Genomic DNA, 18,663 nt, shown 5'->3' with positions numbered 1-18,663 from the left:
ATATGTACTACTTTAAAAAAATATATTTTGCTGTTTTTACATTGTTTGTGTGATTGATAGGCCAATATTCGTGCAATGCAACCCAATACTGAGAACAGATTTGCAGCGAACGTGGCAAATATAAATAAAATAAATTGCTGTAGTTTGCTCTAAAGCTTTGCCTAACATTGTCTTTTGAATGAATTATGCTAAGCTCTATTGTCTCCTGCACATCAGAGTAGTTTGTCCCTCTCTCTCCATATTAGGGATTAGGCTCATGTTCCCACTGTGTTTGACAGGGATTTAGTCAGCTAATTGTGTGTGTGCACAAACTCTATTATTTCATCTTAAAACTTTGTGAAAGCGTATCGTCTTTTATCAAATGTTTAACTTTGACATGAAGCCGAAATGCCGCCCTTGGTTAACAATGCCGTTATCGACAGAATCGGTTTTCTTTATTTGGATTTCTCATTTGCAATTAGCCTTCAGGAAGGTCACGGCATGGTCTGAATATGTAAAGTGAACAGCACACTATTTGATTTGATTGCAGAGCAGTTTCAGAAAATGTGTTGTCGTGTTCAAGTCACCCCTTGACTCGGCTGCATCTTCTTTGACTGACTGGCAGTGTACGCTCACTGTTCGTTCACAGATTTTTTTCTCTCTCTTACTTACAACATAAAACACATTAGGCTTCAATGAATAATTACTTCATCCTGTCAACAGGAGTCAAGTTAACAGGAGTTAATGAATAATTGCTCCAAGAATTATGTTTGATTTCATGTCCTGGAAAAAAAGCTTCCAATGGCAGCTGGTGGCTCAGCATGCCCATTGATAATTCTATTTAATTTATTCACCTGCTTTCTCCGTGTGCTCCGCTCTTAGCACAATATCACTGTCGTTTGTCTTACAAGCAGTTCCGTCCTTCTCTGTCCCAACGTCTTCTGCTCAGACGCCAGGCTGTGTAACAGTAGGGTTGAGTGAAAGGTGGAAAGGAGAGATGTGATGTGTGAACTTCAAAGGAATATAAAACAGCAGGGGGTACAGTAGGCCTAAACGTTGTATTGCTGCCTGTGAGGACCAAGGGGATAGGATAAGGCTGTAGACTAGTTTAATGAGCTGCACAGGACAGTGGGTTCTGCTAGAGATGCACTGGAATGCACCTTTTAAAGCTAGAATCTGCACATGCTACATCTGTTTTTGGACTTGTAAATTCATTATATATACCCATTGATCCTTGAAGAATATAACTTATAAATGCCTCATGAGCTTAGTTCAACTGTCGTACCCCATCGTGAACCCAAAATATAAGCTTGTTTTGCACCAATGTTTGTAGACAACGTAAATGTAACAAACACTGTGTAGCCTAAAAACATGGTTAAAACCATAATTGTGTTATAATGGATGATCAGTCCTTGCATCCACAGCTCGGCGTAGGAATTTGAGGGTGGTTCCATTTCTCCAAGCCCGTCCCTCGTCTTTTTACTAGAACAGAGGTGGGGAGGCATCTAGCTTTAAAGGTGTCTTCACCCAAAATTCCAAGTTTGCCAGATGCTTTCAAATGTCAAAAGAGGACTAAAGTTGAGTTCAGGATGTATGACAACATGACAGAATTTGATTTTGGAGTTAACTATCCCTTTAACGTCTATAACAACACACATATATATTGGGAGAAGGTCCACAGTATGCAACAGAGGAATCACATTACTAGAAGTATTTATCCACTTCAGTCACTGTTCCATTGACCAATCCCATCATTACATGAAACGCTTCACCTATGCATTTGTGTTCAGGCCAGGGCGCTCAGACTCTAAGGGCTAGGTGGGTGTAGCAGGTCCACTAGAGGAGGGTGCGTTTGGGTCTGAGGATTATGGAATTCTCAATTACATATTTTCCCCATTTAATATGCAAACTGTAATGAAATGGAACTAGGATGAGCATAAGGCCCACAACTTTCAGTGAAAAGTGTGAGCTTGACATATACGGAATATGATACAGTATACTTAACTCGCAGGAGAACATTATTTTGCTGCTAATCTTTAGCAAGCAAGATGGTGAATTTTCTTGGAATGTGTTTGAGACCAATGTGTGAGGGCTGGCTTGGCTTCTGGTTATTTTGGTCACATACGCGCTAGGCCTTTTCACACTGGCGGTCTGGGCTGGCCCACCCTGGAGTGAAGTGGTTTAATGTAAAACGCCTGCTGAATCCTACTGTGTCCTCTACTGTCTGTGTTGCAGGAACACCAGGCGCACGGCGGAGGTGTGGATGGACGAGTTCAGGCTCTTCTACTACTCGGCTCGCCCTGCAGCACGGGGCAAGTCCTACGGAGAGTGAGTGACATATCACCATACACTTCTACACAGCTTACACTTCTACACAGCTTACACTTCTACACACCATACACTTCTACACACCATACACTTCTACACAGCTTACACTTCTACACACCGTACACTTCTACACAGCTTACACTTCTACACAGCTTACACTTCTACACACCATACACTTCTACACAGCTTACACTTCTACACAGCTTACACTTCTACACACCATACACTTCTACACAGCATACACTTCTACACAGCTTACACTTCTACACACCATACACTTCTACACAGCTTACACTTCTACACAGCTTACACTTCTACACAGCATACACTTCTACACACCATACACTTCATACACTTCTACACACCATACACTTCTACACACTATACACTTCATACACTTCTACACACCATATACTTCATACACTTCTACACACCATACACTTCTACACACCATACACTTCTACACACCATACACTTCTACTGCTATATTTTATATTCTACAGAGGGCTGATAAAGAGAAATATTATAGAACACATACATTGCATCTGGTTTAGCACGATTAACAGGGTAGACGGTTCAGTTCAAACCATACCATTCAGGTTATTTAAAGAGAGCCTTTTTGGTCTCCCTGCATTACATATTGGAGCAATGTGCCTGCCCCTGTGTAAGCGTGTAGCACTGCCTTTTCTCTGATAAGAGCAGGACAGCATTATAAAAAAGCTTCCTCTCTCTAACATACACTTCATTAATTTCCCTCTCTCTCTCTCTATTATCAGCATTCATGGCAGGGAAGAGCTCCGCAAGATTCTCAAGTGCAAATCCTTCAAGTGGTATCTGGACAACGTCTACCCAGAGCTCAAGTGAGTGTGTGCGGCTGGCCACTCACACACATCCCATTATGGTTCATTCAGAATAGATGAATGATTATTTTTCATATTCAGGCCTCTCTATTTTTGTGCCCTGATTGCTCTGTGTCCGCCTGGCATTTGTCCCCTGATTGCTCTGTGTCCGCCTGGCATTGGCTTCAAAAGCCTCCTTGCAGCTCAATCTGACTGATACAACAACAGCCAGGCGTGATGGAGTTTAGGTTAATCCCATGGACCGAAATGAACAATGTGGACTCAGGGGAGAGAGGTCTGACCTTTTAGATGACGTGGAACCACCGTTAATTGCGTAGTAAGAAAAAAGACTATTAAAAGTTAGTTGAAGAGGCAGGTGAATTGAGAGAAAGTTGAAATAAGGAGGACAAGTCCCAGTGAAAGGACAGTAGTGAGGAAGCGTATACACAGAGAACGTTAAAGACATACAAGAGCTAGAGAGAGAGTGATATACAGAGAGAAGTACAGTCATAGGCTATTACAAAACGCTTGCAGAGCACACAAAGGATATAAGTACCATTACCTATGGGGGGGGCTGTGTGTGTGTGTGTGTGTGTGTGTGTGTGTGTGTGTGTGTGTGTGTGTGTGTGTGTGTGTGTGTGTGTGTGTGTGTGTGTGTGTGTGTGTGTGTGTGTGTGTGTGTGTGTGTGTGTGTGTGTGTGTGTGTGTGTGTGTGTGTGTGTGTGTGTGTGTGTGTGAGAGAGAGAGAGAGATCCACTGCTGCTAGGTTCCTGTTTGCTGACTAAGTGAATGAGCTGGGCTGTAAAGCTTCCACAGACCCACACTGGCAGCAGACAACATTACTTACACACAAACCAACCCCCCCCCCAAGCCATAGGTTCTGCCTACCTCTGATAAATGGCTCTGTCATGTGAACAGCTGTTTCTTCCTGTACATTTAAATATTGATTGTAATTCAGTTCAGACATTGTCTGAGGAAGCATTAATGCCAGGACACGGAACATGACACGCCAGCCTCAATGTTCATCTCTATACTAAATAGTTATTGATGTGCATGTAAAAATGCCACCATGAATCTATCCCAGGCGTGAGTATCAACATATTACATTCAGAGATTATGCATCTGCCTTGTATTCTGCATTGGGGAATATACTCTAAATCAAGAAAATACATTTATAAAATGTGCGTTGTGTATTTTCAGAGTGCCGGATGATTCGGACTCTAAGTCGGGGATGATTCGTCAAAGACAGAATTGTCTAGAGTCACGGAAGCTGGAGGGACAGGACCTCCCCTCTCTCACACTGGCACCCTGCATCGGGACCAAATCTGTGCCAGCACTCAACCAGGTACGGCCTACACTCAACATTCAAACAGTCAAGAATTAATAGACAGACTCAACCGTATATCTATGGCCCGCTCAAGACTCTACACTCATAAACTGAGAGCTATGGATCAATATACACTACCGTTCAAAAGTTTGGGGTCACTTAGAAATGTCCTTGTTTTTGAAAAAAAAAAAATCCGGTAAAAATCCGTTAAAATAACATCAAATTTATCAGAAATACAGTGTAGACATTGTTAATGTTGTAAATGACTATTGTAGCTGGAAACGGCTGATTATTAATGGAATATCTACATAGGCGTACAGAGGCCCATTATCAGCAACCATCACTCCTGTGTTCCAATGGCACGTTGTGTTAGTTAATCCAAGTTTATCATTTTAAAAGGCTAATTGATCATTAGAAAACCCTTTTGCAATTATGTTAGCACAGCTGAAAACTGTTGAGCTGATAAATTAAGCAGTAAAACTGGCCTTCTTTAGACTAGTTTACAGGCTCAATTATAGGCTCAAAATGGCCAGAAACAAAGAACTTTCTTCTGAAACTCGTCAGTCTATTCTTGTTCTGAGAAATGAAGGCTATTCCATGCGAGAAATTGCCAAGAAACTGAAGATCTCATACAACGCTGTGTACTACTCCCTTCACAGAACAGCGCAAACTGGCTCTAACCAGAATAGAAAGAGGAGTGGGAGGCCCTGGTGCACGCCTGAGCAAGAGGACAAGTACATTAGAGCGTCTAGTTTGAGAAACAGACGCCTCACAAGTCCTCAACTGGAAGCTTCATTAAAAAGTACCCGCAAAACACCAGTCTCAACGTCAACAGTGAAGAGCCGACTCCGGGGTGCTGGCTTCTAGGCAGAGTTCCTCTGTCCAGTGTCTGTGTTCTTTTGCCCATCTTAATCTTTTCTTTTTATTGGCCAGTCTGAGATATGGCTTTTTCTTTGCAACTCTGCCTAGAAGGCCAGCATCCCAGAGTGGCCTCTTCACTGTTGACGTTGAGACTGGTGTTTTGCGGGTACTTTTTAATGAAGCCTTCATTTCTCAGAACAAGAATAGACTGACGAGTTTCAGAAGAAAGTTCTTTGTTTCTAGACATTTTGAGCCTGTAATCGAACCCACAAATGCTGATGCTCCAGACACTCAACTAGTCTAAAGAAGGCCAGATTTATTGCTTCTTTAATGAGAACAACAGTTTTCGGCTGTGCTAACATAATTGCAAAAGGGTTTTCTAATGATCAATTAGCCTTTTAAAATGATAAACTTGGATTAGCTAACACAACATGCCATTGGAACACAGGAGTGACGGTTGCTGATAATGGGCCTCTGTACGCCTATGTAGATAGTCCATAAAAAATCTGCCGTTTCCAGCTACAATAGTCATTTACAACATTAACAATGTCTACACTGTATTTCTGATCAATTTGATGTTATTTTATGGACAAAAAATTGGCTTTTCTTTCAAAAACAAGGACATTTCTAACTACAACTAAAGTCTAGTCCAGAGTCAATACTACTGTATCATTTTACATTACATTTTACATTTTAGTCATTTAGCAGACGCTCTTATCCAGAGCGACTTACAGTAGTGAATGCATACATTTCATACATTTTTTCTCCGTACTCAGTATCACTACTGCCTGGTTAAGGGGCTGTTCTGCACACAAGTCCAGCAGCTTCAACACTCACTGACAGAGAGGTACTATGTATCCCAGGCTGTCAGAAAGTATCTGTCCTCATTAGCCTCTCCAGCACACACTGTTTTAAAACAAACATGGGCTAAGCCTCTCTCCCCGTCCGTCAGTACTGCTCCTGTCATGTTTTCTTTCCGTCTCTATACAATTCGAGCAGACAAGCATCATCTTGCACTTGTGGAATTCAGCCTGAGCTGCTCCGACTCTGACAGTCTCACACACCGGCTCGCTCACACACCTGGATCTCTCTCTACCTCTTTCTCGATCTCCCCCACCCCTCTCGCTCTCTTTTTCTACCTCTACCTCTTTCTCCCCTTCTCTTTTCCCTCTTCCTCCCTATCAATCTTTCTTGTATTTGTTTTTCTCCCACTCTGTCAATATGCCTCTCCCTTCTCTCTTTATTTACCCTCTCTCTCTCTCTCTCTCTCTCTCTCTCTCTCTCTCTCTCTCTCTCTCTCTCTCATTCTACCTGATGTTATGTCAGTGCTACCAGCAAGCAGACCTGCCCGAGTGCTCAACGCCTCTCAGCCTCCACAGACTATTCCCAGAACTACTTGTTCTGCAGATAGGATCATTCTCACCGCCTTGACCGGCTGTCACAGCACCTCCCTGTACACGTATTTCTGTCTCTCACGTACACACACACACACACACACACACACACACACACACACACACACACACACACACACACACACACACACACACACACACACACACACACACACACACACACACACACACACACACATTGTCTAAGACCAAGTGTTAGCTGTGGATGGGTGATTAGTTATGTAAATCAGATGATATCATAGAGATGTGTTTTATGCAGAAGTTAAGAAAGGCTCTCAGATGGTTCGACTTGTTTTCGTCGGGAGGAGTGTGTTTTATTTTCTCTCCCAATTAATTTCCCTAGGAAGCACATTATGTTTTATTTGGCTTTAATTCAGCGCTGAAACATGGTAAAACAGGCTACTGTATAATTATTGTGTCAGCATTCATTTAGACTACGCCTATTATGGTTCTGCAGTACAGTAGCCCAACTGTTATGTGTTGTTATTATTACAGTGTATAAGAATAGCAGAAGTGTCTAGTTCTAGGTAGGACACTGCTCTCAAAGCAGATTCAGTATGAGACTGGCCACAGCTGTTCGTTATGTTCCAAGCTGGTGGTTCTCAGGTGTTCTGATTAAAACAGGGAAGTAGATGGAGATTCAGCCAAAAACACAGCAGCTGCCAATATGTAAGACTGGATGTTCTTACTCAGACTTTATCCAACCAGCCTGTCTGTGCTCTATTATATAGCCTCTGTCAATCAATGAAATGTATTTATAGAGCCCTTTTTTACATCAGCAGATGTCACAAAGTGTTTATAAAGAAACTCAGGGTAAAACCCAAAAGAGTAGCAATGCAGGTGGAGAAGCACGATGGCTAGGAGAAACTCCCTAGAAAGGCAGAGAGGAACCAGGCTCTGAGGGGGGGACCAATCCTCTTCTGGCTGTGCCGGTGGAGATTATAAGAGTACATGGTCATTAAGGTTAGATCGTTCTTCAAGATGTTCAAACGTTCATAGATGACCAGCAGGGTCAAATAATAATCACAGTGGTTACAGAGGGTGCAGCAGGTCAGCTGGCTTTTCATAGCCGAGCATTCAGAGGCCAAGAGAGCAGGTGAGAGAGAGAGCAGGTGAGAGAGAGAGCAGGTGAGAGAGAGAGCAGGTGAGAGAGAGAGCAGGTGAGAGAGAGAGCAGGTGAGAGAGAGAGCAGGTGAGAGAGAGCAGGTGAGAGAGAGAGAGAGAGAGAGAGAGAGAGAGAGAGAGAGAGAGAGAGAAGAAAAAAAAACAGCAGGCCTGGTATAAGATAGCAGGTGAACAGGTCAGGGTTCCATAGCTGCAGGCAGAACAGCAGAAACTGCATCAGCAGCATGACCAGGTGGACTGGGGATGGGGACAGCCAGGAGTCGTCAGGCCAGGTAGTCCCGAGGCATGCTGCTGGGGCTCAGGTCCTCCGGGAGGGGAGATAGAGAAAGGTGGGAGAATTAGAGGCAGCATACTTAAGATCACACGGATGAATCTAGTTGCTTAGCCCTGCTCTAAAAACACACTGTCTCCTCAAGCAGCGCACAGATCCCTTAGACTTGGAGCCACTTAGATTAACATTACAGTAAATTAACATTGGCGTGCCACAACGGACATCGTAAAAAGCTGTGCCATTACTGCTGGGTAATTAGATTTAATACAGAGCACATTTTCACTGTGCAGTTTATTCTATTAAGCAGTGTTGTGTGCATGCCCTCTGCCTTCCGACCTTTTAATCTACTAGCAGGCCTCGTCTCTACCCACCTGCCGTTTAATACACAAAACCCAGCTGGGCCTGGTTATTACAGCCCTCTGTTCTCAACCCAGAGACATGCCTACTGTAGTGGCCTGGCCTCTTGGTGTCACCTCCACAGAGAGGTGAGATACATGTACCTCCCACACTGCCCTCTGACATAGCAGCTGACACTTGTGCACACAATGCCACAAATAATGTATGTGCGCACACACTGGCTCATACACACACAGACACACACACACACACACAGACAGACAGACAGACAGACAGACAGACAGACAGACAGACAGACAGACAGACAGACAGACAGACAGACAGACAGACAGACAGACAGACAGTCTGAGACACACACACACACACACACACACACACACACACACACACACACACACACACACACACACACAGGGCCCTATCCTCTGTGATGTGTTTCCAGGTGATGTGATTCTTATTGTAGCAAGGTTGTAATGTAATGATGTGACTGCTGCAGGGTAACAGGACGACTAATGATCCAGGTGGACTAGGTCTTACGATGAACATGGCATATACACTACAATATTGGGCTGCATTCTCAAGGCAGAACAGTGTATTTCATATCAAATGGGGTGTAAAATAACATGTCAACATGTCATGCTGATGCAGGCCTGTTCCCTACGCAACACATGTTCTTATGATTCAAGTACTCTTGTTAGTATAGGCTACTGTAGAGGTTGTTATGGTGTGTGGCTGGGAGAATGGATGGGACTTGGTTGTTGTGTGACCTTTTTTGTGCCTGCCTACTATCCTTGGGGAATGAAAACCCTTGGAAATGAGTTTCACACGTTAGACTGGCAGAACGTAGTGCTAACTCCTCTGGGCCACTTTTCCAACGCTAGGCCAACCTTGGCTGCTCCATAGAGATAGACTCTTTCCACAGAGGGTTCTATGTGGAACCAGAAAGGGTTGTCCTATGGGGACAGCCGAAGAACCCTTTTGGAACCCTTTTTTTTCGAAGAGTGTAGATAGAGGACTCTAGTGCCCAAAAGCCTGTTTTATCATGCGCAGCACCATTAAGGACTTTCACCATTTTGAGGAAGGATCACATAATTCCATCCAGGTGACCAGGAGAATTCAGCCATTGAATTTATACTCGTGAGGAAACATTCCATAACTGCAGGTGGCATTAAATCGCCAACCTTGGCTTTATACATGTTCAAACAACACACTATGCGGCAGTGTGCACCCTTTCAGTTTGTTTGCCAACTCATAGACGACGTAGTAGAAGAAAATGTACCACTTCAAAATGGAGATGGCCTCAATGGCGCTGCCCGTGCTCTCACAGATGCCATAACGGGACCGATACAATGATGCGATGTCTATCTAAGCTCATCTCTAGGCAGTCATCTTCAAGTCCGTGTTACAGCTTGATGTTTGCCTGGGATGTCCTCTGGTACATTGATAATTGCCTGTAAAGAGAAAGAAACACGTTACACAGGGTGATATTCGGAAAAAGGTATTAACCTCACTATTCAACAGCCAGTGACAAATCAGAGCGCCAAATTTAAAACCACAAAATGTCATAAATCAAAGTTCTCAAACGTAGGACTATTTTACACCATTTGAAAGATAAGACTCTCGTTAATCTAACCATATTGTCCGATTTCAAAAAGGCTTTACAGTGAAAGCAAAACATTAGATTATATCAGGAGAGTACCCAGCCAAAAATAATCACACAGCCATTTTCAAAGCAAGCATATATGTCACAAAAACACAAACCACAGCTAAATGCAGCACTAACCTTTGATGATCTTCATCAGATGACACTCCTAGGACATTATGTTATACAATACATGCATGTTTTGTTCAATCAAGTTCATATTTATATCAAAAACCAGCTTTTTACATTAGCATGTGATGTTCAGAACTAGCATACCCACCGAAAACTTCCGGTGAATTTACTAAATTACTCATGAATAACGTTCACAAAATACATAACAATTATTTTAAGAATTATAGATACAGAACTCCTTTATGCAATCGCGGTGTCAGATTTTAAAATAGCTTTTCGGCGATAGCACATTTTGCAATATTCTGAGTACATAGCCCGGCCATCACGGCTAGCTAATTTGACACCCACCAAGTTTGGCCCTCACCAAACTCAGATTTACTATAACAAAAATTGGATTACCTTTGCTGTTCTTCGTCAGAATGCACTCTCAGGACTTCTACTTCAACAACAAATGTTGTTTTGGTTCCAAATAATCCATAGTTATATTGAAATAGCTCCGTTTTGTTCGTGCGTTCAGGTCACTATTCGAAGGGTGACGCGCGAGCGCATTTCGTGACAAAAAAATGGAAAATATTCCATTACCGTACTTCGAAGCATGTCAAACGCTGTTTAAAATCAATTTTTATGCTATTGTTCTCGTAAAATAGTGATAATATTCCAACCGGGCGACGTTGTATTCATTCAAAGGCTGAAAGAAAAAAATTGAGAATTCTCATGAACACGCATCTCCAGTGTCACTGTTCCCAGACTGACCACTCACAAACAGAGCTGCTGTACTTCGCCCAGAGACTGCAGACACCCCATTACACTTTCTGGCGCCTTCTGAGAGCCAATGGAAGCCTTAGAAAATGTCACGTTACAGCAGAGATGCTGTATTTTCGATAGAGATGCCACAGAAGGAGAACAAATTGTCAGACAGGGCACTTCCTGTATGGAATCTTCTCAAGTTTTGGCCTGCCATATGAGTTCTGTTATACTCACAGACACCATTCAAACAGTTTTAGAAACTTTAGAGTGTTTTCTATCCAAACCTACTAATTATATGCATATTCTCGTTTCTGGGCAAGAGTAGTAACCAGTTTAATTCGGGTACGTTTTTTATCCGGCCGTGCAAATACTGCCCCATAGCCCCAACAGGTTAAATTGTTTGTAGCTCTGCTAGTTGTGCTCTATCAGCCGTACTTTTTGTATTAATGTTACCACTATAAAGTGCACATGTTTTGGTAATAAGATCGCTATTCATATATTAAGGAATGGTTAGAATTTACCTTTGATTCTTCGTTATAGCGGACACGCATAAAGATGGCGGCCCCCGTATACTGCCGTGTTATTCAGTGCTCTCCATTACTCTGTTTGTATCTTCGTTAGCAGAGTAAACTTGATCCCAATTCTAGAGCTCCGTGACGGTGGCAATACAATTCAAAATAAAGTCGAATGTGCTGATTTACTGGCACATTGAACCATGTTGCACGCCGTAGTTTAAAACAATGAAGTCATATCTGAATTCCTCCATCGTTATGTAATGTGTGTTCCTTCTGCCGAGCTCGGCAGGGGGTGTGTCAACCAGAGCGCGCGTTCGAGAGCGCCAATTATCCTGTGGTTTGGGTAACGCATGCGCTATGGTTGCTAAATCCCGGTGGAAAGAGAAACTTGTACCAGAGTTTCATAATTGTAATGTACATATAATTAAAAGCCCTCACTCTGGGCATTGCACTGAATCCTCTGGTCTGCATGTCTTTTCAAAGACATTGGTTAGAAATAGGCAACATATCCATTGTACATGGCCACCGCTGTCCATGCTAAAAGGTCAGAAGAAAATATCTTATGACTATATACTTGGTCCTTCGTAGCATGGCCGTCTAGTGATTACTACGCGACCTCCTTTGTGTTGTCAAACACACACACACATACATTCCTACTGTGTGACCATGCTGAACATCCGGTATTGGAATCACCAGTTCAGTTGGGAAAGTTGTCCTTACTGCTGCTGCTCACTACATATCTTCCTAATTGCCTCCAATTACGTTGCCAGAACCCTCTTCCTATCTTGGCGTCAGCCCTCAGGTGTCGCTTGCTATCGACTCGCTTATTTTGTGCCAAAAGAAACTAGACAGGAGCTACCATTTCTACAGATAATTACATGTATCTGAGGCACTTGTGTGTGAAATCAGTAGTTCTCAATTTGCTCTGCTATAGGAAAATCAGTACAAGCAAGCATACATTTGTAGTTATAGCTTGAATTGGTCGAAGACCTGTCCTATTTAGTCATCTTAATTGTTTTTTTTCTAAACACATGGTTAGACATTATGAAACCAAGGAAGTGCACAAAAGTTGAATCCAAGAACATCACAACATCATGTTAGAAAAAAACTAGCTTCCAAAAAGGCAGGGACCCAGACAAGAACACAGATGCTTTATTGTTTGAGCACAGGGGACCACAGTTTAGTGCATCTCTGTTGGAGTGCATCTCGCCTGACTAGGACATAAGGGTACAGGGATGTTGCCTGGCAGCTTGTACCCGGAGTGTCTTTAACAACAAGAGTTTCAAATTGTCTTTCTGTCTGATATTCTACAATAAAACACTAGAATCCATGACATATTATGTGTGAATGTTTGGATCCTTGTGGGCCCACTCAATATCAAATCCTCTGTAAGCTAGCTAGACCATGAAAAGTGGCCTGATGTGCCTGCACCACCATACACAGGTATCCTAGTGGTTAGTGGGGCGGCAAGTAGCCTAGTGGTTAGTGGGGCGGCAGGTAGCCTAGTGGTTAGAGTTTTGGGCCAGTAACCGAAAGGCTGCTAGATCGAATCCCCGAGCTGACAAGGTAAAAATCTGTCATTCTTCCCCTGAACAAGGCAGTTAACCCACTGTTCCTAGGCCGTCATTGTAAATAAGAATTTGTTCTTAACTGACTTGCCTAGTTAAATAAAGGTAAAAAAAGAAAACACAGACAGGCTTAGCAGCATCTCATTGGCATACTTTAGTTTCAGCGATCAAAATATTTACTGTTTTTCATCTGGGTTTTGGCCATTCTCAAGACTTAACTGTGTGTGTGGATTGTGTGCGTGCGTGCGTGCGTGCGTGTGTGCGTGCGTGCGTGCGTCAATCTCCACTATGCTGGCTCAGTAATATTCCCTGGTCTGGTTCCACAGAAACAGTCTTATTATGTCATGATGTATGGAATGTTCCTGAAGAGTGAACCCATTCCCAGAGACAGATGTTTTGGAGGTGTGGGTAGTGGTGTGTGCTGTACTGAAGACACTCTCCCTGGCTGGAGGAATTGGGTCGCCTCACGATTGGATGTAGCATACACTGATACACACCCAGTCTGTAGTAATCTGTGTTTTCAGTAGTATGACATAACTGTGTTCTGCTAAATGTTGTGTTCATACTCTCACATACATGGTACGTAGACTGTTTTGTTAGTACGTAATTATCGTGTTGTGGACGTGTTATCAGTGTATCTCTCTCTCCTCAGGAGTGGATCTACACCCACGGGCAGCAGATCCGCCAGCAACAGCACTGCCTCTCCCTCTCTACCACTTTTCCTGCCTCCCAGGTCATGCTCATGCCCTGCAACATTGGCGACGGGAAACAAGTAATAGCCCAGAGGGCGCCCGTCATCACCTGAACACCCATCACGCTGCACTGTGCCGGCCCCCTGCCTCAAACGAGCAAAGTCACTTCTGACAAGCCATAAATCAACTTTCACTTAGGCAGTCTGATAGTGCAGTGGGAGAGTGTGTTTGAGAGCTCTGGGTTCTGCCTGTATCACCAGCCAGCTGCTGCTGCTGCTGCTGCTGCACCCTGAGACAGAGGCAAGGTCCTCTTCAGTCTGTTCCGGCTTATCTAACAGTATGCTAGCGAAGCTGTTTACATGGTTTGAGTCTGTACGAAAAGGTTGTACATGTTTTATTGACATTCTTGGTAAACAATGAGGAAAACAAAACAGAGGAGTTGGTTTGTGGAGAATGTGTGCAGATACTGTCAATGAGTGGGAGGGTGTTATAAGCAGCATTCATGACTGTATAATGTATTCACATTGTTTTGTTTGGGTGGTGACTGCGGGAACAGATGATTCATGAATATGTGGTGATAATGATGTAGTGTCTGGTGAAAACATAGGAAGTGAGAGAAAGAAGGATCGTGAGAGTGATGGAGAGAGAAAGAGATGATAAATAGCACGCTTAAAACATTATACACAGCTCAGTTACAGTCTAGTGTTGCGTAGATAAGTAAGGGCCACATAATAGACCTCTGTATCGGCAGGTAGATTTTAGGTCTCCCACTTTTAGAAGTTGCGCAGGTATATACTACCTCCTCCTGCTTAAAAGGCTCCCAAAGCACCATGTTCCACCCCTGGCACATAGACGGAAACTGTTCAGTGATAACTAATTAGAGCCGTGCTCATGTGTTCCCCTCAGGCCACTATAGGCTACAGCAGAAAGAGGCTCTCAGGAGCCTACAAATGTGCTTAACTATCAATTGTGCATCAACAGCCAGTAACAAGAATAATTACTTAGAGGCACCACAGGCACTGAATACAAATTGATTTTGTTTTAATTATTTTCATTTATCAGTTAAAAAGTGCAGTCTCACTTTGCTTCATAAAAAAAGGGAAAAAAACATGTCATGGCAATTTGAGTCTTTCCTGCTTTGATCAGGGTCACAATGGAACAGAGCTTGTTTCTGTTCACTGACTTTAAATACTGTGAAACAAAAGATGCTCTGTATCTCTATCACATCCACCATGGATTTTTCTGCCATTTTAATCCATGGGCGGAGCGCCAAAAACATTTTTTTCAAGTCGCTTTCAGGATGGAAAAATGCTTTCAGAGTAAATTTAAACAACTAAAACCATATAAAGTATGTAGAAAATATAATGGACCTATATCTTATTTTTTTAATAATATCATCGTTGAGAACTAACAATTACCAAAATAAAAGGTAGACAGTCAGGGAGAATTGAAAATTCCCAAAACAATGAATTTAGTAGTATTCATTATGTTATTATGTTTGAGAAAAAGAGCAATGTATAATTGCAGGAAATTATCTTTAAAACGGCAACATTTTCTCTACATGGCAAGATATTTGTTTGAGTTTCAGGAAATTGGCTCAAAAATTCAAACATTTCTCTACACAATGGAGATGGGGGCCTGTTCACAAAAATGTAGCCACTCACATGGGCCAGCTGCTAATTGCCACGCCTCCTGCCATGCCCACAACCTTTGCCCTTTTTGATCCAGAAAATCCCCTTTATATCCACTGTATTGTTTCTACCACGGAAGAGAGACGTGATCATAATACGCTCCACTAGTCTTGGCAACAGGCTTTGCCTGTCAGCCGTCACGTTCTAACCAGTGATGGATGTGTGAGGCAATGACAAAATCCTTGCATGTTTGCTAATATCCTCAAGTTTTGTTAATATATAAATTCAACAATATCAACAAGAAGAATTCCCTGCTCTGGATTATTATTGTGACTCACCAGAAATTGAGTAAAGAGGGACATCTAGTGGTGAATAGTGGGAAGAGTGCCATGTGCCATGACAGTGCCATGAACGTGACATGCAATAAAGATCATTAGCTAAATATGAAGTTGACAAAATTACAGGGTCAGTATTGGACAATAGTTGCCCAAACCTTTTGATTTATTTGAACCAATGGCATTCTGTAACAATTAATGGACAATAGCAGTTTAATAACATTGAAATGCATGTCTCTGAATACAGTATAGTTATTGATCTTTGTATTGTCTGTTGTGTTCCAGCGATGGCAGAAGTCAGGCACCCATCTGGAGCACCTGGCCTCCCACTTCTGCCTGGACAGTGAGATGGCCCTGGACGGCATCGAGAGCAGCAAGATGCTGGTGATCAGCCCCTGTGAACTGACAGCCTACACCCAGAGATGGGAGATGCCCTTCTCCTGATCCACCCACAACACAATCCTTCCTGTAGAGGAGGACTACCCTACAAGCATTCACAAACTTCTGCAGTGCTTACTATAGCCAAGGGCTTTTAGAAGAGAGAGAGAGAGAGTGATGGAGGGAGAGAGGGAAAGGAGAGAGGAGGTGGATACCAGAGTAAAGGGTGTTTTCGGTCACTGAGATAAGTCTTTATAAGATGGCAGGGACTTGGACTGATGTCAGCACATTCAAGTGTTCAACAAGACATTCAGCAGGGCTGAAGTCATTTATTTTGGGCTAATATAGTTGAAAATATAGGGGACACCATTTTTCATTGCTGTTTTCATTGAAACTCGTGGTCTGTCAAAACTATTCTTCTAACTGCTGCTTCAAGTTTATAAGTTCTGATTTAAACTTCAACCTGTCTTTGTAATGACATTTCAATGGTGATCTAATATGGGATGGGATGCAGTTATGATGGAATTTGTGTCAGCAAATTTAATGCACATGTCAAATGGCGATATTTTAATATCCTATGATTCCCATTTATTTTTAATTGGAATGGAGATGACTTTTACACAAAATGTCTATGATCCTGAAACACACACACACACACACACACACACACTGTAGTAGCCAGTGCTGCAATGTCAAAAAGGAAATAAAAGAAATACAGAAAAAGTTTGTTTATTAGTTTTGTGTTCAGCAGTGATAAGTAGCCTATGTAGAATATATTGATAACATTTCATAATGGTGAAGGTTGGATGCCCCTTCCCTGATTTAACAAATTGTGAATTAGTCTCAGTATAATTATTTAAATTGCATTAGATGTGACTGGTACCAGCACAGCACTGGCACCTCGGTCAGCATTACCAGCATCTTACAGTTCTGTGCAGTGACACATCATGGGTTAACAAAGACAGACGAACGGCAAGAAGTATTGACCGCTAAATGGTTAGGATTTGAGAATGAATAGCATAATAACCGCTCGCTCAAATGAATAAGCCTACCTGGCTAACTTCCATGGGAAAAGGATCATTCACAGATATGATGTTATGTCACGCTATCAGAGATTATTTACCAGAGGCTCAATGTTAGCTAGCTAGTGCCCTTATTATGTATTATTTGGGTACAAAAGGATGTCAATGGACTAGGCTAGTCTTCGTCGAACACATGCAGATGTCGGCTAAAGATTTAGCGAATTATGATTATTTGCTCTGAAATCTGTCAAAGAAAGTAATGGTATTTTCGATGGAATTCTTTACAATTTGAAAGCGACTATAGTAATAGCGCTTTCAAGACAACTGGGAACTCTGAAAAAAACGAGGTCAAATCTTGACGTCAGCGATCTTTAAATCGAAGCTCTAGAAGATGCCAGAGTTTCCGACTTGAAATTGCGAGTTATCTTGAACACACTGAAGTCAGAAGTCTGAGATTTCTGAGTTCCCAGTTGTTTTGAACGCTAATAGAGCCCCACACTGGAGGTGTCATAATACCCATGAATCCTAGCAGTCAAACAGGGTTTACCCTGGCGTAACATTTTGATAACCATATATATCTCTCTTGGATAAGGTGACTTTCATCAATATATTAGTCTCCATTTACTCTCAGATTTGAAAATGCTTTGCCTAGATTTGGCAGTCTCGTCCAGATCATCATGGCATTTGTAGTTCTTTATGATAGCCAAATTAGCAGCTAATTTGCATTTCATTTTTGTGGGGTAAATACAGGCGAATATATTGATAAAAAGTAACTTTCCTAGAGAGTTATCAAAACGTCACACCAGAGTAAGCCTACACGAAACACAGCCCTTATTTTAAGTGTATATAAAATACCCAATGGGAAAAATGAACGGTGGAAAAACAATTGGAACCAGTTCCTTGTTTGACCACAAGGTTTTATGGCTATTATGGTATTCTATACTCCAAGTAGACATCATAAGAAGGAATTCCTTTCAACCATGCCGACAAATTGATAAAAACAAACATTATTTCCCATTGACCCGCATTGCAATGTACATACTGAACTACGATTTGCAATCCTCCCACATAGGGAAACAGAGCCTGCGAGAAGAGGCCCGTGGCTTCAGGCTATTCAGCATGGGAGAGTGGGAAATGTGGGGACCAGGTGTCCAAGTAAGGCTACACGTAGCTACAGTATGTATGTGGAAAACATTTAATCACAGGTAAGACATACAGTACCAGTCAAACGTTTAGACACACCTACTCATTCAACGGTCTTTCTTCATTTGTACTATTTTCTACATTGTAAAATAGTAGTGAAGACATCAAAACTATGAAATAACAGGTATGGAATCATGTAGTAACCAAAAAAGTGTTAAACCAATCAACCACACTCTTGGCATTCTCTCAACCAGCTTCATGAGGTAGTCATCTGGAATGCATTTCAATTAACAGGTGTGCCTTGTTAAAAGTTAATTTGTGGAATTTCTTTCCTTAATGCATTTGAGCCAATCAGT

The 18,663-nt window shown here is 42.3% G+C and overlaps 1 protein-coding gene across 1 annotated transcript in view; it reads left to right on the top strand.

Moving 5' to 3' along the window:
- Positions 1 to 16,868, top strand: part of LOC106607829 (polypeptide N-acetylgalactosaminyltransferase 14) — a 116,367-nt gene extending 99,499 nt beyond the window's left edge. The window contains exons 11-15 of the mRNA XM_014205220.2: positions 2,215 to 2,307; positions 3,084 to 3,167; positions 4,347 to 4,491; positions 13,759 to 13,878; positions 16,050 to 16,868. Of these exons, the coding sequence (XP_014060695.1) occupies positions 2,215 to 2,307; positions 3,084 to 3,167; positions 4,347 to 4,491; positions 13,759 to 13,878; positions 16,050 to 16,208 (601 nt within the window). The 3' untranslated portion in view covers positions 16,209 to 16,868. The remainder of the gene's footprint in view (positions 1 to 2,214; positions 2,308 to 3,083; positions 3,168 to 4,346; positions 4,492 to 13,758; positions 13,879 to 16,049) is intronic.
- The last annotated feature ends 1,795 nt before the right edge of the window (positions 16,869 to 18,663 follow it).

This window comes from Salmo salar, chromosome ssa06, assembly GCF_905237065.1.
Source record: "Salmo salar chromosome ssa06, Ssal_v3.1, whole genome shotgun sequence".
NCBI lineage: Eukaryota > Metazoa > Chordata > Actinopteri > Salmoniformes > Salmonidae > Salmo > Salmo salar.
This window is presented reverse-complemented; position numbering and strand designations above follow the sequence as displayed.